General features: G+C 40.1%; 1 protein-coding gene across 9 annotated transcripts; it reads right to left on the bottom strand.

Annotated features, from left to right (window-relative positions):
• Nucleotides 1–32: 32 nt before the first annotated feature.
• On the bottom strand, nt 33–20,885 carry LOC137137471 (programmed cell death 1 ligand 1-like). 9 transcript variants are annotated; one of them, XR_010915730.1, is made up of 9 exons: nt 20,699–20,885; nt 19,481–19,577; nt 17,737–17,792; nt 17,273–17,632; nt 8,817–13,261; nt 6,751–6,918; nt 6,057–6,112; nt 4,347–4,706; nt 1,905–2,787 (listed from the first exon to the last, which is right to left on the bottom strand). XR_010915730.1 is itself a non-coding variant. In XM_067523758.1 (5 exons), exons 3-5 carry the CDS (start codon nt 6,109–6,111, stop codon nt 1,407–1,409), a joined length of 603 nt encoding a protein of 200 aa, XP_067379859.1. In that variant the 5' UTR covers nt 6,112; nt 6,751–6,918; nt 8,817–11,063; the 3' UTR covers nt 33–1,406. The 9 variants fall into 9 exon arrangements, 7 of the variants coding, with proteins under 7 accessions (XP_067379859.1, XP_067379857.1, XP_067379858.1 ...); XR_010915731.1 differs by having other exon boundaries at nt 1,905–2,216; XM_067523758.1 differs by lacking the exons at nt 1,905–2,787; nt 17,273–17,632; nt 17,737–17,792; nt 19,481–19,577; nt 20,699–20,885 and adding an exon at nt 33–1,594 and having other exon boundaries at nt 8,817–11,063.
• Nucleotides 20,886–22,885: the final 2,000 nt, after the last annotated feature.

The following is a 22,885-nucleotide window of genomic DNA, read 5'->3' as shown; positions in this document are numbered from 1 at the left end:
TTTATGCCCCACATGTAGATGTGAGTTAGAAGAGAAGGAGAAATTCTGGAGTGAGTTAGATGAAGTGATGCAGAGCATCCCCACAGGTGAGAGAGTGGTCATTGGTGCAGATTTCAATGGGCATGTAGGTGAAGGGAACAGAGGTGATGAGACTGTGATGAGCAGGTTTGGTCTTCAGGACAGGAACGCAGAAGGACAGATGGTGGTAGACTTTGCAAAGAGGTTGGAAATGGCTGTAGTAAACACTTTCTTCCAGAAGAGGCAGGAACATAGGGTGACGTATAAGAGCGGAGGTAGAAACACTCAGGTGGACGACACCTGATTTCCTAGTTGTGTAGGAGCTTTATTATCATATTTATAAATGTTTTGACAAACATTATTGACTCAGTAAATGTGATCTGTCACTGGGAACTTTGTGTGAATGTTGAAAACTTGGTTCATATGAAGATGTTTTTGACTTTAACCACAATAAATTGAAGCAGCTCTTCTGTGTCTATCACACTTTACCTCATTCTGCTGAAGCTGACATGTCTCATTTAGATAATCACATTAAAGCGTAACACAAAAACAAGTTTGATTTAAAAAAAAAAACAGACTTAATTGTAAAAAAAAAAAGCAAATACCTGTGTATGACATGAACAGAAGAAACAAATTGTAGCATAATAAAAATGCCTAAAAGTTATTAAACCAATATAAAGTAATTCAACAGCACCAATTCACAACAAAGTCATCTCAAGGCACTTTACAGAATAAAGTCAAGACTATAAAGATGTATAGAGAGAGCAAACCATAGGCAACAGTGGAGAGGAAAAACTCACTTTAACTGAAGACACCTCCAGCAGAACCAGGCTCAGGGTGGGCGGCCATCTGCCTTGACCGGTTGGGGTGAGTGGAAAGTGAAGAGAGAAAAGAAAAAGAGCAACAAAAAGCAACAACAAAACATCGGGCAGGTTGGGTAGGACCAGTAGCTGCACACAGAAAGGGACAGAGAGAGGGAGACAGAGAAGGACAAAGACAACTACGGGAGAAAACACACAGAGTTAATGTCATACTGTCGTGACAATTGTGGGGTGAGAGGAGAGGAGAGAGGGACAAGAGGAGGAAAGGAGCTCAGTGCTAATTTTACCAGTGCGGTTTCTGTACTATGATGAACAATAATAATAATAATTTTATTTCACAAGCGGATTTTGCTCTGATAGAAAGGGGGTCCTCCAGACAGAGTCCTGTATGTTCTTTTGGATCTGATCAGAGGTTTGTCTCCTCTCTGTCTCATCCTGTTTGTGTTAGGCCATGAAGACAGTGACGGAGGTGAAAAGCTCAGAGTTCAGAGAAAAACAGCTTCATGGACCAACAGGGTCAAGGGATTCAGGGACAGAGAGAAGTCTGCTCTCTGACAAACTGAACTGTTAAACCACTGAAGAGGGATTTCCAGTGTTATCAGTAGATTTAGTGAAACAACGTCTCAGAGCAAAGCAGAGTGTGACCAGTAGAACTGCTGCTGCTGTCAGTCCCAGTCCAACATAGAGTCCAATCCTTCCCTGACTCTCTGGTTCTGGACTCGCAGTTGGTCTCTGAGGTTCAGGCTGATCAACTGCTGCTGTAAAGTACAAATGTTTGAGTTTACTCATACATTTGAGCATAAATTCATCTTTTCTTTTTATAAACAGAACATTGATGTTTTATAGATGTAAAGAGTTTTATTAAGGTGGACCCAAGTGAAGAGACGGTAAGACAGAGTATACTAATAAAACTCAAAAGAGCCAACAGAAACCACTGAAGCAGAAATACTAAACATAAGCAAGGGAACTGAAACAGAAGATCAGGCTAGTAACTGAAGATGACAAAATACAGACCTAAATACAAAACAAGAAATCTGAGTAAACACAAACTACAGAATCCAAACATTCAATTCAATTTAACTTTATTTATATACGGCCAATTCACAACAAAGTCATCTCAAGGCACTTTACAGAATAAAGTCAAGAGTATAGAGATGTATAGAGAGAACCCAACAATTCCCGCTTAAGAGAGCCCTAGGCAGAAGCCCAGCAGAAGTAGGCTCAGGGTGGGCGGCCATCTGCCTTGACTGGTTGGGTTGAGTGGAAAGTGAAGAGAGAAAAGAAAAAGAGCAACAAAAGCAACAACAAAACATCGGGCAGGTTGGTTGGACCAGTAGCTGCACACTGGAAAACACACAGCTCCAAAGCCGGGGACACCTGCAGAAAGGGACAGAGAAAGGGAGACAGAGAAGGACAAAGACAACTACGGGAGAAAACGCACAGAGTTAATGTCATACAGTGGTGACAATTGCGGGGTGAGAGGAGAGGACAGAGGGACAAGACGAGGTGGGTCCCCCAGCAGTCTAAGCCTATAGCAACATAACTATAAATAACTATAAGCTTTATCAAAGAGGAAGGTTTTAAACCCAGACTTAAAAGTAGAGAGGGTGTCTGCTTCCCGAATCTGAACTAAGAGCTGGTTCCACAAGAGAGGAGCTTGATAGCTAAAGGCTCTACCTCCCATTCTACCTTTGGAAATTCTGGGAACCACAAGTAGGCCTGCATTTTGAGATTGAAGTGGTCTATGGAACTATGAGGTCTTCTATATATGATGGAGTCTGACTGTTGAGCTTTATATATAAGAAGCAGGGTTTTAAATTCTATTGTAGATTTAATGGGAAGCCAATGGAGAGCAGCTAGTGAAGGTGAAATATGATCTCTCTTGCTAGTTCCAGTCAGCACTCTTGCTGCAGCATTTTGGATTAATTGCAGGCTCTTCAGGGAGTTACTGGGGCATGGACGTGAAGGGAAGAGAAGGGAAACATGAATATAAACATAAACTAAGAAAATTACATACAAGTAAAAGCTAGAGACACTAAAATGCGAATAAATACCGAGAAAATTAGGAACATAATACATACTACAGGGAGCAGCCAAGAGCAGATACAAACAAACCAAATGTGTCCCCAAGATTAAGGGTAGGAATGAATGTATAACCAAAGAATTGTTCAGGCCAAATATGTACTACAAACAGAGAAACACCATAATAAACCAAAATGAACACTCCGAAAACTACGAGGGAACAAAATGAGAAATGGACCAAAAGCAACAAACAACAGCCTAAATAACAAGAGTCAGGATTCCAAATAACAGGTCAGCTAAACCAAAAAGCAGGGTGATCAGACAGGGACCTGTGGGGAGAGCTGGGTCTGATTAGTCAGGGCAACTGTTGTAAACAATAATGACCGTTAATGAGCTGCTAAAGCTGGTGGAATAAACTGGGAAATAGGAAGTGGGGAAAAGGCTACAAAATAAAAGTCCAGGGCAGGAAGTGCTGAAACAATAATATTCTGAATCTTTAAATTTGCAGATTAAGACAAAGTACAAACAAGAACATTTTTCTGGTTCCAGCTTCTCAAATGTGAAGATCTGCTGCTTTTCTTTAAACTTTAAAAAGAAGGACAACTCAGGACTCTTTAACCATGTGTCACGATCTGGCCCTCAGTTCCACTTCCTGCCTTGGACTTTTTTGTAGCCTTTTCTCCACCTTCCTGTCTCAGTTGTCCCGTCTCTGTCTTTCGTTATCAGTTATTATTGTTTACATCTGTTCCCCTCACTATTGACCTCCAGCTTTCCCCACAGTTCCCTGCCAGATCCTGGTTTCAGTCCCTGTCTATACACCTAGCTTGTGAGTTACCTGACCCGTGTCATTACCTGAATAATCCTGACTCCTGTTAGTTGTACTCTGTTTCCCGGCAACTTTGGTCTGAGGTTGGTTGTGTTTTTCATTCTGTTTCCCTGGTTGTTGTTTGCGTGTTCATTTAGGGTTTATGGTGTATTGTTGTTTGAAGTCGATGTTTGTTCCGCTTTGCATTTTGTTTCCTTAGTCTTTTTCCCTAGTCTTCATTTTCGGTTTGTATTCTTGGTCTAATATTCTTATTCCATGTAGCTTGGTGTTTTCGGTTACCTGACGTGTATTTGCTTTCGTACCCTCCTCTTAGGAGCGATCTTTCTTTAATTCTTCAGTTATTATTCACAATAAATGTTTATTAGTTTACTCCCTCTCCCAGTCTCTTCACTTTCTTCTAGCCTCTATTCAAAACCATAACAGTATTATGGACAGTTTTGTCCATCGGTTGGACCAGAACTTTGATCCACACTGAAATATCTCAACAAACACTGAATAGAACCAGTGGAGATTTTTAATTAAATGCTTTGGAAAAGTAAACAAATTAAATGTGTCCTCCAATTTAGTTTATTAAGAAATATCTGCAAGTTTACTCAGCTCAAATACAGTTTTACTACAAATTAGCAAGTGAACTACTCAGTCCTCCTGAAATTACTCACCAATGACATTGAGTCGACAAGTTTCAGAGCCAAATCCATCATCTGTTTTTACATCACACAGGTACAGTCCTGAGTCCTCAGTCCTGAGTCTGGACAGTTGAAGTCTGATTCGTCCTTCTCTGAGAACGTCTTTGTCAAACTGGACTCGTCCTGAAAACTGTTGATGCTGAGACTCTGAGACCTCAACACCATCATGGAGATGAAACAGGACTAAGAGGTTATGATTAATAAACAGGCTACAGAGTGTGTTGACTGAGGTGATGGACATGTCAGGTTTGGTGGTGAAGGTCCACTCCAGTGTGATGTTGTGGTTCTCCTCTGCCTGATAGGACGTCTGTGCCACATTCACTACAAATGTCCCTGTTGAGGACACAAATATAAAAAATGTGAGGAGCTCTAACATGTGAATGTGAGGTGACATGTTAAATTGTCAAATGTATTTAAAATCTATTAAACATTAATGATGGAGGCTAAAGTTTTTTTTTTATTTATTATGGCTGCATTACATTGTGTTTACTGACTTAATGGCTCAGTTTGCTGGAAAACTTAACTGAGTCCAGTAATTGTTACTAATTCCAGCTCTGTTTTTAACGTATACGCTGTGAAATAGGTCTATTTGTCATGGTCCCAGTGCACTTCCTGTCCATGGACTTTTATTTTGTTGCCCCTTCTGCCTACTTCCTGTGCCTGGTTCTTTTCCCCAGCTTTGCCGTTGTTTGTCCCTCATGGTTTGCACCTGTTCCCTCCTCAATTTAAGTTCAGTCTTCCCCTCACTCCCCTGCCAGAACCTCGTTGTCATTGCCGTCTTTGTTACCCTCACCAACCCCACAGTAGACTCTGGACTTTTGGAAAAACCTGACTTTGTGTTTCTTGGACTTTCTTGGTTCATGGACTCTTTAATCCTGGACTCTGTGCTTTTGTGTCATTTTTGGTCTGAGGTTTGCCTTCTGTTGATTTCTGTGTGTAGGTTTAGTCTCCAGTTTTCTCTGCTAGTCTGTTCCTGGTTTTTGTGTTTTAGGTATCCTTTGCATTCTTCAGTTAATCAGTGCCTTTTGTTCAGTTTGTTCGTGTCTGCCTCCCTTTAGTTTGTGTCACTTTATGTACTTCAGTCATCTTTTCCCTCCAGTGTGTTTTAGGTCGTGCTCTGTTTTACTTTAGTCATTAGTCATTTAGTCGTGTTCAGTTGTTTGTATCTCTTCATATTCCGGTCAAATTCTTTGTCCTTTTCCCGAGAGTTCATTTGTTTAAACTTTTTAGGTTTTTTTGATTTAGATATTCTCATGTGTGTTTTTTTTAATTTTTGTTAAACCCACCCTTCATTTGTGTAGTTGTGTGCCATGTTTCTGAAGTGTATTTTGTTAAGACAGTTCCTGTTGTCTTCCCCTTGTGTTTACCTGTTTAGTAGTTATTGTTATCCGTGTTTTCCCCTCATGTTCGGGTCCTCTGGATAGTTTGAATGTGTCTATTCTGTTCTGCGCCTGTTTCTTGTACCCTCCTCTTAGGAGCGATTGCCGTTGACCATTTTTTAAGTTTCTGTCAATAAAATCACGTTTTCGTTCATCCCTTGCACTGTCTCCTCTCTTGGGTCCATCCCTTAACCAAAACCCTGACACTATTAAAGATGCTGACATATCCAGAGAGAAGAGTCGGGAAGGTAATGAGGTAAAGCGGACGTTTGACTTTGATAATAAGGTGAAGACGTAAACTAACCAGAGACACATGAGATCAGGTTGATGAGCAGCAGGATCCTGAAGATCATCTTCATCCTGTGAGAGGAGACAGAAACACTTGAGATCAGAAAAAATTACGGTCTGACTTTATTCAGTCATTACAACACTTGAACCTCCTCATCATCATGGGTATTACACATAAATAAACAAAGAGCCTTCTGACTAATGAGAAAACCAATGTAAACTACAATCTCTGATATGAAACAAATCAACATCTAAAAATCTAGTGTTTTTTTTCACTGAAAATCTTTAGTGTTTGTAGAAGCCTGATAATTAGAGTGTTTGACTCCTTTTTTTAAACCGCACACTACAAATCATTTAATTGTTACTCAGTTTATTTGGAAAATATTTTAGAGCTAAATTGACATATAATTTAATATTCCATTATAGCAGATATGGACAGGATCAGGAATGAGGACATCAGAGGGACAACTCATGTTAGATGTTTTGGAGATAAAGTCAGAGAATCCAGATTGAGGTGGTTTGCACATGTTCAGAGGAGAAACTGTGAATATATAAGGCAGTCCACTAACTTGTACTGTATGAACTGTCAATGAAAACATAAGAGCAATGGAGGCTGTTTTGGACATTATGTTTAACAAATAAAGAATTAACATCACCTAAAGCAACCTTGAGTAATTCTGGATGAGGTTAATAAATAAAATCATACTCACTTTTTTGTCGTGAAAAGTCCCTCGTTGCTCCTTTTTTAAATGATAAAATATCTGCTCTCTGTTCAAACGGATTTGCATACTAAATATGAGTCCACCTCGGCGTTGTTCCGTCGTCCTTCATATGTGAAAACAGATCTGACTGTAGAACATTAATTTTCACTCAACAGTCTGAAATGAAATGTCAAAAAAGGTTTAGAGCTCTTAAAAAATAAACTGCTTCCTGAAACATCACGTTATCTTTTTTCCTCCACAACAAGTGCAGTGTACAGTATGATAAAACACCTCCAAGTGCATGCAAATTGATCGCAGAACATTTTGCTCTATGTGCATCACACTACTGGTGTTAATAGCCTATAGGGTTACACTGTTGGCACAACACAAGGCAGAGATAGAAAACAGAAACTGCGCTATATGAGGGCAAAATAGGTCACTGACTGGGCTGGAACTACCAGTTCTGTCCTTATGACCTGTGCTGTCACTTCAACATCACTTCTTCATTCAACTCACAGTCTTCATCCCTAGACCTTTGCATTCTCCCACCACACGTCTGCCGTAACCTCAGGTGTCTCAACCCGGACCAATTCTCTTCACTGGTCTCTGCCCCCAACACAGGACCTCTTCATCCTTGATGCGGATGCAGCCACGAACAGCCTCTGCAATACACTTTCATTATGTCTGGATGCCTCTAACCATCCGACCACCTGCTCTCTGGATCCGATCCCTTCCACTCTCCTTCAAGCAGTTGCACCCGCATTAATGCCAGCTATTACACAAATCATCAACACATCTCTGTCCATACTACATCCCTGGTTTCTATCATCTGCTCACATGGCCTTTCCTATCACTGGTGTGCTGATGACACACAGCTCTTCCTGTCCTTTCCAGCGGATGACTCCACTCTCTCATCACCCATTTCTGCCTGTCTCTCAGACATCTCTGCCTGGATGAGAGTGAGAGACATCTTCAGCTCAGCCTCTCCAAGACCAAAGTACTTGTCTTCCCAGCCAGACCTTCAACACAACATCAGCATCAACATTGGATCTACAGTGATTGTCCCCACTATGTCAGCCAGAAATCTGGGGCTTTACTTTAAGGACCACATCTCCTCAGTCCCTAGGGCATCAAGATTTGTCCTCTACAACATCAGGAAGATCCGACCCTATCTCACAGAATATACAACCAAACTCATTGTACAGGCGCTGGTTGTATCTTGTCTTGATTACTGGAACGCTCTGTTAATGTGGTTACCAGTATCCACAATCAAACCCTTGCAGATGATCCAAAATGAGGCAGCTTGCCTTATTTTTAATGATTCAAAAAGGACTCATGTCACACCACTCTTCAGATCTCAACACTGGCTGCCTGTAGCTACTTGCATCAGGTTCAAAGCTCTGTCTTTCGCCCACGAGGTGATCGCCTCAACAGCTCCTGTTTACGTCAACTCCCTCGTTCAGGTCTACAATCATTCCCGTCCCACGATGGTGGAACGAGCTTCCAAACATTGCACGCTCAGCAAACTCACTTCCAATACCCAAAAAACTGCTGAAAACAAAACTCTTCTGCACCTTTCTATGCACTTGAATAAAAAAAAAAAATTCCTTTCTGCTCTTTCTTGGACTTGCATCTCATGAAATGTCAACACTGAGGACTTTTCTGATTTTGAATTAGGATTTTGATTTGATGTTTGATTTGATGTTTTCTTGCTGCCTTGTACCTCAATTGTAAGTCGCTTCGTATAAAAGCATCTGCTAAATGACTAAATGTAAATTTTAAGTCAACATGCTTAGTCAGCCACCACTGGTGGGTTTGTCCTCAATATCTCCTTGCCTCACTCTGTCTTTTTCGATCCACATCCTGATATCCAGTGCTAGCAACTCTGCTTAGACCTGATTCTCATACGTAGCAGCAATTAATCTTGTGCTTGTGTGCTAATTTTTGTAATTGACACGCATGTAGATTGCAAAAACTACTGGTAGGGACAATTCAATAGTCCTTTGATTCAATGACAAGACCTAAAGATATACATACAGCACAGAAGAGCCAAACAACATAAACTGTAAACTTACATGGCCTTTCTGCTGCTCCTCACAGCTGGTATCAGCCTCCTTCTTCCTTCATCTGATGTGTTGTATCTCTTCAGGTCCAACATGTCCAGATCATCCTTTGATATTTGCAGCATGTAGGCCAGAGCAGAGCAATGCAGGGGAGTCAGATCCGTTTTTGAACGATCTCTCAACTTCAGATATTCTTGAATCTCATCTTTGACTTTATTGTCTCTCATTTCGACCATAGTCTGGAAGAGGTTGATGCAGTTGTCTGGAGAGATGGTCTTTCTTCTTATGAATTTGAGGTAAGTCAAGATTTTCTTCTCCATTTCTTGACTTGGGTCTGGTGACGTCAACAGACCCTGAAGGACTCTCCGGTTAGGTTCAACCATAAGACCAAGGAGAAATTGTAAGAGGAAGTCCAGGTGGCCATTGTTCTCTAACACTGTGTCAACTGTCATCTTTAAAAGATCAAGTAAAGTTTGTTCTTTGTCCTTCAAATTCAGGAATTCTTTGAGCTCCTGAATAGTCAGATCCACAAAGAAGACTTTTTTTCTGGGAAAAAATCTCTCTTCTTGTAGAATTGACCTGCAAAATCCAGATTTCTGGTTTCTCTTGGTCGGGCAAAGATTTGAAGATGTCATTAAGGTTGACTGGGTCTTTATATGATGATTGCATTTTCAATGTGTCTCGGTAGACGTTCTTCATAACGTGGCTCTTCACTCACCCTAGTAATACACAGTGCTATGTAGATGCTGTTTAAGGGGGTTTCATTGTCACCATTACCTTCAGATGTCACAGCAAATTTCTTTTGCATTAATTTTTTAAGATTCTTCTTTGTTTTCACAATGCGAATGTCTCCTGTAATTGAATACATGATTTGTTTTCACATCCATTTTAAAAACTTTTTTTTCTTTGAATATACTCTACTAGCTGTTAATGTTGTTTGCATGGCCGGTGTCCACATGCAAACTGAACTACATCCCTCAAAACCTCCTTACACACTAAACAGCTGGTCAGTTTCCTCGCCTGGCTGTAAGGACATCAATAAATAACGGTCCTCATCTTTGGGGCCGCTTGGCTTCAAAAACACTACCCCCACATTGATAAGAGGATGGGTAGAGTTTATACAAAGGGCAAAGTTGTTCTTCCCTGTACCTGAGAGAAAAATAAAACCTTGCAAACCCCCATACAGACCTGTCCAATGTCGCATCTGCTTACCTGGATTTAAAGGAGTTTGTCAACAACCATACAACCATAGGACCATAGGACAGCAGCAGAACACCATGCTATGAAATATTATGTCACAGACTGTAAGAAGTATCTCTGCTCAGCCAAGCAGCTAAACTTGATGCAGGCCCATTGGGCTTTTTTTCTTATTTCAATCCAATTTCTCCCTTTCCTACCACTAGGCTCTAAAAATACCAAGTTTGATGCTTTATCCGAAAACTTTGACTCACCTGAGGAGAAGTAGTTACCAGACTTCATTCTGCCACCTTCTGCTCACCTAGCCATTACCTTTTTCGGTATAGAAAAAAAGGTGCATACGTTTCAGGTCACCTACACTCTAAGGTGCTATGGTGGTGTCATGGTTCCTATGATCCTGAATTCACTCACATTCTTTTCGTTCTACAACAACGTTTCTGGTTGCCCAGTCTCAGGGCTTATACTCAGGAATTTGTCCTGCCCTGTCCCATCTGTCCATGGGCAAAATCATCTAAAAAAAACCCCAGTGGCTTGCTCCCTCTCCTACCTGTTCCTAGAAGGAAATGTTCCCACATTGCCTTGGATTCCCCGATGCCATAAGTTCTTAATTGGACCCTTCTACATCTCTAAGGTAATAAACCCTTTGGGCAGTTAGCTTTCGACTAATCACAATACATCCCACTTTTCAGGTTTCTCTTAGAAAACCAGTCTCCCCGATTGATCTAGTGACGCTTCGTTATTCTTTTGCACCACCAAACCTTCCCCAAAAGACAAACTTTAGAATATTCAGTAATGCTTTCCTCATTACCAGAAACCTCACAGAGCCACAGCCGGAGCCACAACAGAACCTTTAGCACCAGATTCAAGGAGGACAACAGGATCATTTCTCATGCAGAAAATGTAGCACAACTGATTCTCCACAGGTTAAAGACAGGAAGTCTCTACTTTCAGCTACTGCAAGTTTGAATTTGTGGCATTTTACAGACATAGACCTGTTTGCTCTCTGAGCACATTTGGTCTGTGACAAGCTGGTCTCTAACAGGTGTAAATACACTCAAAAAAATAGAATCACTTTACAAAAAAATATTATAATTTGTAATATTTTATTAAATAGAATCTATTGAGTGCCCTTAAATAGACTAGCGACCTGTCCAGGTTGTACCCTGCCTCTCGCAAATTGAGGCTCCAGCCGACCTGCGACCCACTGGTTACAGATATTAGATGGATAGATAATATGTTGAGCTTTGAGAATTTTAAAGTTTTTAAATCTGCGTGCTTCATTTAGATTTAGCTACATGGACTCGCTTAAGCCAAGAACTTAGAGTGGCATCAGGACGAGGGGCTTCTCCAGAGGGGACTGTGAATTGCCTCACAGGAGAACAGCCTTTGGGGAAAATGCACTTTCTGTGAAGGGTCGTAAAATATGGAACAGTCTACCTCTCACAATAACTTTTACATCTAAGCTCAAACAGTAGCTGAAAGCAAACCAGTCTTGTGATCATTTTTAACTCTTAACATTTTCATGTCTTGCACTTTCATTACTTTTTCTATTTGTACATTTTAATTGTTATGTGTTCTGCTACCTGCCTATGGACTATGGATGCTAATTAGCATTTTAGCTATAATTCAAATCTATTATCTAAAATAATTTAAATCTGCTGTGGTATCAATATACATGTTCATCAATGTGCATTGTCCCTATCAAATAAAATAACCATCTTCTGCCATAATAACTGCAGGTTTAGCTGCTTTCAAACTGCAATTTAAACCAATCTGTAGATGTTTTAGTTGGATAAAGATGTTTAGTGTAAAGTTGGCTTTTCTCATAATGCAGCAGAGACATCTAACTACTTGTAACTAATGAAGCATAATACCTAAAATTCCTGCTCAATTCCTCCAACATTTAGGACCCGTACATTACAGCTGACAGGTGACATGTTAAGAACATCTTTGTTTCATTATAGATCCAATGTCTCACACACAGACCAAATTATGCAAATTGATATAATACATTAAAAATAAATAATATTTGTACAAATACACACCACTAACACACTTCAAATAATAATACAAAGTGTGTCAGTGTGATCAGAGTGACACAAAAACAAGTGTGATTTTTAAAAAACAGACTTAATTGTAAAAAAAAAGCAAATACATGTGTATGACATGAACAGAAGAAACAAATTTTAGATTAATAAAAATGCCTAAAAGTTATTAAACCAATATGAAGTAATTCAACAGCACCAATTCACAACAAAGTCATCTCAAGGCACTTTACAGAATAAAGTCAACACTATAAAGATGTATAGAGAGAGCAAACCATAGGCAACAGTGGAGAGGAAAAACTCACTTTAACTGAAGACACCTCCAGCAGAACCAGGCTCAGGGTGGGCGGCCATCTGCCTTGACCGGTTGGGGTGAGTGGAAAGTGAAGAGAGAAAAGAAAAAGAGCAACAAAAAGCAACAACAAAACATCGGGCAGGTTGGGTAGGACCAGTAGCTGCACACAGAAAGGGACAGAGAGAGGGAGACAGAGAAGGACAAAGACAACTACGGGAGAAAACACACAGAGTTAATGCCATACAGTGTAGACAATTGTGGGGTGAGAGGAGACGAGAGAGGGACAAGAGGAGGAGGAAAGGAGCTCAGTGCTACTTTTACCAGTGTGGTTTCTGTACTATGATGAACAATAAATACTGACTGAAATACTGTAATAAATAATAACTACACAAATTATTTTAACCTGATAATTCGCTTTTTATTTCACAAGAGGATTTTGTGACACTTCAGTCAGATGTTGGACAAACAGAGTCTTCTGTATCCAGATTTTAGGGCTTCGGTCTTGAATTGATGCTTTAATAGAAAGGGGGTCCTCCAAACTGAGTCCTGTTGGTTCTTGGTTGGTTCTGGATCTGATCAGAGGATTGTCTCCTCTCAGTCTCATCCTGTTTGTCTTAGACTATGAAGATGGTGAAAGAGGCGAAAAGCTCAGAGAAAACAGCTTCATGAACCAACAGGGTCAAAGGATTCAGGGACAGAGAGAAGTCTGCTCTCTGACAAACTGAACTGTTAAACCACTGAAGAGGGATTTTCAGTCTTATCAGTAGATTTAGTGAAACAACGACTCAGAGCAAAGCAGAGTGGGACCAGTAAAACTGCTGCTGCTGTCACTCCCAGTCCAAAGTAGAGTCCAAACCTTCCCCGACTTTCTGGTTCTGGACTCTCAGTTGGTTTCTGAGGTTCAGGATCATCAGCAGCTGCTGTAAAATACAAATGTTTGACTTTTCTCAGACTTTGAGCATAAATTCATCTTTTCTTTCTATAAACAGAACATTTATGTTTTATAGAGGGAGTTCAATCTTTGAACTGCTGCTGAAACAATAATAATCTGAAACTTTACATTTGCAGATTAAGACAAAGTACAAACAAGAAAATTTTTCTGGTTCCAGCTTCTCAAATGTAAAGATCTGCTGCTTTTCTTTAAACTTTAAACAGGAGGACAACTCAGGACTCTTTAACCATGTGTCACTATCTGACCATCAGTTCCACTTCCTGCCTTGGACTTTTATTTTGTAGCCTTCTCTCCACCTTCCTGTCTCAGTTGTCCCGTCTCTGTCTTTCGTTATCAGTTATTATTGTTTACATCTGTTCCCCTCACTATTGACCTCCAGCTTTCCCCACAGTTTCCTGCCAGATCCTGGTTTCAGTCCCTGTCTATACACCTAGCTTGTGAGTTACCTGACCCGTGTCATTACCTGATTAATCCTGACTCCTGTTAGTTGGACTCTGTTTCCCGGCAACTTTGGTCTGAGGTTTGGTGTGTTTTTCATTCTGTTTCCCTGGTTGTTGTTTGCGTGTTCATTTAGGGTTTATGGTGTATTGTTGTTTGAAGTCGATGTTTGTTCCGCTTTGCATTTTGTTTCCTTAGTCTTTTTCCCTAGTCTTCATTTTCGGTTTGTATTCTTGGTGTTTTCAGTTACCTGACGTGTATTTGCTTTCGTACCCTCCTCTTAGGAGCGATCTTTCTTTAATTCTTCAGTTATTATTCACAATAAATGTTTATTAGTTTACTCCCTCTCCCAGTCTCTTCACTTTCTTCCAGCCTCTATTCAAAACCATAACACTATTATGGACTGTTTTGTCCATCGGTTGGTCCAGAACTTTGATCCACACTGAAATATCTCAACAAACACTGGATAGAACCAGTGCAGGTGGAGATTTTTATTAAAATGCTTTGGAAAGGTAAACAAATTAATATTGTCCTCCAATTTAGTTTATGAAGAAATATCTGCAAGTTTACTCAGCTCAAATACAGTTTTACTACAAATTATCAAGTGAACTACTCAGTCCTCCTGAAACTACTCACCAGTGACGTTGAGTCGACAAGTTTCAGAGCCAAATCCATCATTTGTTTTTACATCACACAGGCTGATCAACTGCTGCTGTAAAGTACAAATGTTTGACTTTATTCAGACTTTGAGCATAAAAATTATCTTTTCTTTTTATAAACAGAACATTGATGTTTTATAGATGTAAAGAGTTTTATTAAGGTGGACCCAAGTGAAGAGACGGTAAGACAGAGTATACTAATAAAACTCAAAAGAGCCAACAGAAACCACTGAAGCAGAAATACTAAACATAAGCAAGGGAACTGAAACAGAAGATCAGGCTAGTAACTGAAGATGACAAAATACAGACCTAAATACAAAACAAGAAATCTGAGTAAACACAAACTACAGAATCCAAACATTCAATTCAATTTAACTTTATTTATATACGGCCAATTCACAACAAAGTCATCTCAAGGCACTTTACAGAATAAAGTCAAGAGTATAGAGATGTATAGAGAGAACCCAACAATTCCCGCTTAAGAGAGCCCTAGGCAGAAGCCCAGCAGAAGTAGGCTCAGGGTGGGCGGCCATCTGCCTTGACTGGTTGGGTTGAGTGGAAAGTGAAGAGAGAAAAGAAAAAGAGCAACAAAAGCAACAACAAAACATCGGGCAGGTTGGTTGGACCAGTAGCTGCACACTGGAAAACACACAGCTCCAAAGCCGGGGACACCTGCAGAAAGGGACAGAGAAAGGGAGACAGAGAAGGACAAAGACAACTACGGGAGAAAACACACAGAGTTAATGTCATACAGTGGTGACAATTGCGGGGTGAGAGGAGAGGACAGAGGGACAAGACGAGGTGGGTCCCCCAGCAGTCTAAGCCTATAGCAGCATAACTATAACTAATTATAAGCTTTATCAAAGAGGAAGGTTTTAAACCCAGACTTAAAAGTAGAGAGGGTGTCTGCTTCCCGAATCTGAACTAAGAGCTGGTTCCACAAGAGAGGAGCTTGATAGCTAAAGGCTCTACCTCCCATTCTACCTTTGGAAATTCTGGGAACCACAAGTAGGCCTGCATTTTGAGATTGAAGTGGTCTATGGAACTATGAGGTCTTCTATATATGATGGAGTCTGACTGTTGAGCTTTATATATAAGAAGCAGGGTTTTAAATTCTATTGTAGATTTAATGGGAAGCCAATGGAGAGAAGCTAGTGAAGGTGAAATATGATCTCTCTTGCTAGTTCCAGTCAGCACTCTTGCTGCAGCATTTTGGATTAATTGCAGGCTCTTTAGGGAGTTACTGGGGCATGGACGTGAAGGGAAGAGAAGGGAAACATGAATATAAACATAAACTAAGAAAATTACATACAAGTAAAAGCTAGAGACACTAAAATGTGAATAAATACCGAGAAAATTAGGAACATAATACATACTACAGGGAGCAGCCAAGAGCAGATACAAACAAACCAAATGTGTCCCCAAGATTAAGGGTAGGAATGAATGTATAACCAAAAAATTGTTCAGGCCAAATATGTACTACAAACAGAGAAACACCATAATAAACCAAAATGAACACTCCGAAAACTACGAGGGAACAAAATGAGAAATGGACCAAAAGCAACAAACAACAGCCTAAATAACAAGAGTCAGGATTCCAAATAACAGGTCAGCTAAACCAAAAAGCAGGGTGATCAGACAGGGACCTGTGGGGAGAGCTGGGTCTGATTAGTCAGGGCAACTGTTGTAAATAATAATGACCGTTAATGAGCTGCTAAAGCTGGTGGAACAAACTGGGAAATAGGAAGTGGGGAAAAGGCTACAAAATAAAAGTCCAGGGCAGGAAGTGAAGCTGAAGGGACAGATCATGACAACAGAGGGAGTTAAATCTTTGAACTGGTGCTGAAACAAAAATAATCTGAAACTTTACATTTAGAGATTAAGACAAACTACAAACAAGAACATTTTTCTGGTTCCAGCTTCTCAAATGTAAAGATCTTCTGCTATTCTTTAAACTTTAAACAGGAGGACAACTCAGGACTCTTTAACCATGTGTCACTATCTGACCATCAGTTCCACTTCCTGCCTTTGACTTTTATTTTGTAGCCTTTTCTACACCTTCCTGTCTCAGTTGTCCCATCTCTGTCTTTCGTTATCAGTTATTATTGGTTACACCTGTTCCCCACTATTGAGATCCAGCTTCCCCACAGTTTCCTGCCAGATCCTGGTTTCAGTCCCTGTCTATACACCTAGCTTGTGAGTTACCTGACCCGTGTCATTACCTGATTAATCCTGACTCCTGTTAGTTGGACTCTGTTTCCCGGCAACTTTGGTCTGAGGTTTGGTGTGTTTTTCATTCTGTTTCCCTGGTTGTTGTTTGCGTGTTCATTTAGGGTTTATGGTGTATTGTTGTTTGAAGTCGATGTTTGTTCCGCTTTGCATTTTGTTTCCTTAGTCTTTTTCCCTAGTCTTCATGTTTGGTTTGTATTCTTGGTCTAATATTCTTATTCCATGTAGCTTGGTTTTTTCAGTTACCTGACGTGTATTTGCTTTCATACCCTCCTCTTAGGAGCAATCTCTCTTTAATTCTTCAGTTATTTTTAACAATAAATGTGTTTTATTAGTTTACTCTTGACTTTGGTCCACCTCTATACAAAACCATATCACTATTATGGACAGTTTTGTCCATCGGTTGGTCCAGAACTTTGATCCAGACTGAAATATCTCAAACACTGGATAGAACCCGTGGAGGTGGAGATTTTTAATAAAATGCTTTTTATTAAAGCAGTTTATTAAAACGCTTTCCTGTTTTGGAAAGGTAGACAAATTCAATTTGTCCTTCAATTTAGTTTATAAAGAAATATCTGCAAGTTTACTCGGCTCAAATACAGTTTTACTACAAATTAGCAAGTGAACTACTCAGTCCTCCTGAAACTACTCACCAATGACATTGAGTCGACATGTTTCAGAGCCAAATCCATCATTTGTTTTTACATCACACAGGTACAGTCCTGAGTCCTCAGTCCTGAGTCTTGACAGTTCAAGTCTGATTCGTCCTTCTCTGAGAACGTCTTTGTCAAACTGGACTCGTCCTGAAAACTGTTGATGCTGAGACTCTGAGACCTCAACACCATCATGAAGATGAAGCAGAACAAAGGGCTTATGATTAATAAATAGGCTACAGAGTGTGTTGACTGAGGTGATGGACATGTCAGGTTTGGTGGAGAAGGTCCACTCCAGTGTGATGTTGTGGTTCTCTTCTGCCTGATAGGACGTCTTTGTCACATTCATTACAAATGTCCCTGTTGAGGACAGAGACACAAAGTGAGGAGCAGATTAATTCTGAACTTGGATTTATTTTTATATTATTTAGTTTCTGGGAAATAAAGTGAAGATATAAACTAACCAGAGACACATGAGATCAGGTTGATGAGCAGCAGGATCCTGAAGATCATCTTCATCCTGTGAGAGGAGACAGAAACACTTGAGATCAGAAAAAATTACAGTCTGACTTTATTCAGTTAGTTTTTTTTCACTGGAAATCTTTAGTGTTTGTACAATCAGATAATCAGAGAAGTGTGTTTGACTCCTTTTTTTTAAACCTCACACTACAAATCTTTTGCTAATTGTTACTCAGTTAATTTGGAAAATATTTTAGAGCTAAATTGACATATCATTTAATATTCCATTATAGCAGATATGGACAGGATCAGGTATGAGGACATCAGAGGGACAGCTCATGTTAGATGTTTTGGAGATAAAGTCAGAGAGAACAGATTGAGGAGAAACTGTTACTATATCTGTAGAGGATGCTGAGGTTTTAGCTGCCAGGCAGGAGGTCTAGAGGAAGACCAAAGAGGAGATTTATGGATGTAGTGAGAGAGGACATGAAGTTAGTTGGTGTGAGTGAAGAGGATTCAGAGTCGGAGGATTTTACTGCATCTTCATCCTGCTTTGCCAACTATGTTTTATAATAAACTTTATTTAAACTGAGCGATTGTGTCAAGCACCTTATTGGGTCCAACCCTAAGACTAGTTACTTTTGATCTGGCCACCATGGACCCAGCTGATACTTCCTCAGATTGTTGGCGAGGTGATGTTAAAATGATGCTTTTAAAACGTGAGTCATGTCTGGAGGAGATGGCTATAATACTAAAGAAACTCACAGATCAGTTGCTGCTCCCCTGTAACCATGAGCCTCAGACCACACCCTCCATCTTGGTCTCTGCATCCACATCCGTTCCTGTACCACAAGCAGTTGAGCAGCTTCTGGCTCTCAAGTTGACCGACAACTGGCAACTCCTGAGCCTGTTCCTGGGTTGGCTGACAGCCCACCTGTTTCTTTTCCTGTCCTGGTTTAGCCTCAGACAAATTCCTAAGGTTAACTCACTGTCCTTTTTATGGACAGACTTTAATTTCTCCAAGGAGGTATTTTTTGGAGAACTAGAGTTCTTTGACAGCCTAACCGTCTTCTGGAAGCGTGATCCAAACTTTGCCCATGAGGCAGCCTTCTTTAGGTGGAAATATGTTTTGAGCCCAGTCACTTTTCCTGTCCCTAACTCTGTCTGTAAGTCATCAGCCAGTGCAACCTGCTAACCTTCTGTCTGCTCCTGAGCCCCTGTCTGAACCTTTTCCTAGGGCACCCACCACCTCGGCTGTGCTTTGAGTGCCAATAGGTAGAAAAGCGCTATATAAGTGCAGAACATTTACCATGTTGCTTCTTCAAAACATTCCACACTGAACTGACAATGAGTAAGGGGACATTCTCAGCACATCACAGGAATTTGTAGCACAGGTGACACTGACCTTCCATCAGGTGGAGGAGAACCACAACATCACCCGGGAGTGGACATTCACCACCAATTGCCAACTGAGGCAGGAAGTCTAAACCAGGATAAAAGCTGCTATGCAGACATGCATGTCTTTGGACTGTGGGAGGAAAAGTACCCAGAGTAAAACCTGGTAATGCTTAGGGAGAATATGCAAACTCCACACAAAAAGTCTCCACCTTCCAGCTGACATTCAGATCAGTTCGCTTGTACCTGTGAGGTGCATTACTATCCACTCCACCACCTTACTGCTCACTTTCTTTAAATGTACTAAAATATTTTGCAATCCAGTCTGATTATTTTGATGTGACTAAGTTTTACCTGGATGGTTTTTCACTGGATGTCTTGCCAGTTCTCATAGATCGCTTCCTGCTCTTCTTCCCATCCATTTCTTCTTTTCAGTGCTGCAGTACTAAAACTATTGAAAAAAAAAAAAAAGTGCCATTTTGTAAGTTCAGTGACTATGAAACAACATACTGTTTGTATTCCAGGTGTAAGCAAATTTAAACAGGTTTGGTTGGTTGATAATGGTTATTTTATCAGTATTTACAGTACATATTATATTTCAGTGTGCAGCAAGTTGGCTGTGTATCACTGGTGCTTTTAGAGCATTAGCACAGAGGTTTAGGAGGCATTTAAATGGGACATTGTGTTTCCTATTTATGGTCAGAATACAGGTTTAAATTATTATAAAGAATAAATTAGATTATTTTTTTAAATGTATTTGTGCATGTAAATATTGTCAGCACAAAATATTATGTTGTGACAAATGAATGTAATTAGTATTTAAAAAGTATGAAAGTATAACAACAAGTCCTGGGATATAAGGATATTATGTATTAGAGTACATCTGTCTACCCTCTGTACATCATGTACTGCAGCAGTTTGTAGGCAGGTGAATAAATTAAACTCATCAACCGTTTATAACCAGGATTTTACAAAAGGCTGAAAGTCACGAGCAGTTTCCCGGATTAAGATCAAAGCTCCCTCAACACATAAATCCACTGTGAGCTGAATATTAGTTTCCACCACATTGTAGCTGTGACTCTGTGTGTAGAACATTACTGATGCTTTAATGTATAGTTCAGTTTGCATTTCCCACTAAATTATACAGGCAGCGGCTAAACTCATATTTAATATAATGGAACATAAAACATGTGGGTCTCATAATGCTTCTCTCAGCAAACATGAAACGTTATTACTTTAATGAGTGGAAACCTGAATCACTCACCACCCTGAACCCTTCTCACGATGACTTGCTGATAAAGAACGTCTCTATGACAACCAGGTAATATCGCAAGGTGATTATGATCCACAGGTTTTCCCTGAACATGGACCGGTGTGGTTTTTCCATAACCACGAGGTCTTACGACATCGTAACGGTAAATCTGGCTGCACGCGCTTCTTTTCTTCCATCTCTTTGTCTCATTTATTATTATTTCCTGCTTTGCGAAAAGGCAAAAAATCCAAAATAAAACCCTTCTTTGACTAAAGCAGTTTTCAACAGCCCACTTTACCTGTCATTTTTATTTAACTTACCATCTGTGTAGAAGGTAACAACTGGATCCAACAACGCCTCACGTTTGTCAGAAAAACTTTTTAGCTTTTATAGTGTCAGAATATATTTCCCGTCTCTGGCTGTTTTTTCTTCAATCAGTTAGTTGTAAAAAATAAAGCTTCATGTCAGCAGCTGCTTCATGTCTTCCTGCAACTGGGTGAATGAGGGCGGTTACGGGTCTGTGGGGGAGTGACTGGGGGGGGATCTTAGTTGATGGATAAATAAGAAATAGGCTTTTGTAAAAACGGATAATTCACCCCAAACAATGGACATTTATACTGGCAGACGACCATTTAGAGTCTATTCTATCTCATTAATAAATTAAACTAATTGAATTAATTTATTGTTTTATTGAGCCTTTAAATTTTAGGTGATTAAAGTTAAAATGTTAAAAAGTATTTAAGAGAATCAAACATTTTTACTCTTTGTTCTCTTGTTTTATATTGTTCTGAGGCTCAAAACACACAATTATAGACTAAAACTACAACAAACCAGTTTAAACAGTTCATGCTCACAGGAACCCTGCAGCTTTTTTCATTGAACTTCACCTATTGGGGAAAAATGCAAATAAACCAATGAGCCTAGGAGACTACAGCACATCATGGCCCAAGGGCAATAAGGATACAAATATCTGAAGGCAGACATTGTGTAGACCAAACCTTTGACAACATATTTTATTTTTAACTGCAGATTTCAGATCTTTAAAGAGAATAATAGTAATTATGACTAACATGACTAAAAACACTTGTTGGTTCTTGAGAGTTGTTGACAGATGTTTTTTTACTGGAATCAAATGTTTTGCCAGTTCTCATATTTCGCTTCCTTCTTTCCTTCTCAGCCATTTCTTCTTTTCACTGCTGCAGTACTAAAACTATTGGGGGGGGGGGGGAAGTACAATTTTTTAAGTTCGGAGATGTTGAAACAACATTCGGTTTAAATTTGCTGACACATACTGGAGTGATTTTTTTTGTTTTTAGTTCTGTTAATTATTTGAATAAAGTCTGCCCACACTCCCTACGCTGTCTTCTGTTTTTGGGTCCATTATTCATCTGAAGTAGTGACACTGTAATTATGTAACCAGGCCAATCTAAAGCTGTGAGACAAGCAGATTTGGACGTTTCCCCAATGTGTTTGCAGTGTGAGGCTGCAGGACTCGAGTAGTATAATATCAAGCTGATCACAGCATCAATTTTAGCATCAATTTTAAGGAGTGACTGTGGAAGTCCACAACCAGCTCTTTGATTTTCCCTGCATTGATCTGGAGGCAGCTTCGCTGGCACCAGTCTACAAAGTCCTGGATCAGTTCTCTGTACTCTCTGTCATCATCATCTGTGATCAGACTTACGATCGCAGTCATCTGTGAACTTCTGCAGGTGATAGGTTTCTGAACACGAAGTCTGAAGTGCAGATGGTGAAGAGAAACAGAGCCAGAATTGTATCTTATACCACTTCAGTCATTCTCTACAGTTACCCCTCATCTTTGGGGATACTTGTCTTCAAAAACAGAATTACCCCTGCATTGATTAGAGGATGGGTTGAGTTTATCCATGGAGGTGGAGTTGTTCTTCCGGGTGCCTGAGAGAAAAAGTAAAACCTTGCAAACCCCCATAGGAGGTTCAAGGAGGTTGTCAACAAGGTCAAAGCCACCTCTCTTCCTCCCCACAGATCATAGGACTGTTATATTGAGCTGCTACCGGGCACTATGCCACTTCCAGGCAAGTCATACTCCTTCTCAGCACCAGAACGTCATGCTATGCAATCTACGATCTGCTATATCGCTGATGCCCTTGCAACTGGCTTTTATATTATTCCAGTATTCCAGAATTTGGTCGGTGATGTTTTGGTAGACATAATCAATAAGTTTGTCTTTGTCTACATTTTGCCATTCTCCCATTCTGAGATCGAGCATGTCTAGCAGGTTCTTCTCCACGGGCAACTTTAAAATGGACTTAGTCAGAGTGGAGTCCATAGGAACTGGCCCACTCCTGAGAGCAGGAAACATCCTTCATTCATCCATTCTTCCATTCATCCTTCATTATTCAGGTAAACGCCTCAGATTCAGGAGCTAAATCCGATAATCATGTTCAGCTTAGCGCCTTTTTCTCAGCTTGCTTATCTTCACGGAGACATGGTTATCCCATCATATACTGGTAAGGTGGACCTGCCGA

Source organism: Channa argus, chromosome 12 (assembly GCF_033026475.1).
Source record: "Channa argus isolate prfri chromosome 12, Channa argus male v1.0, whole genome shotgun sequence".
NCBI classification, from domain to species: domain Eukaryota; kingdom Metazoa; phylum Chordata; class Actinopteri; order Anabantiformes; family Channidae; genus Channa; species Channa argus.
The sequence above is the reverse complement of the archived record's forward strand: the minus strand, read 5'-3'. Positions and strand labels throughout refer to the sequence as shown.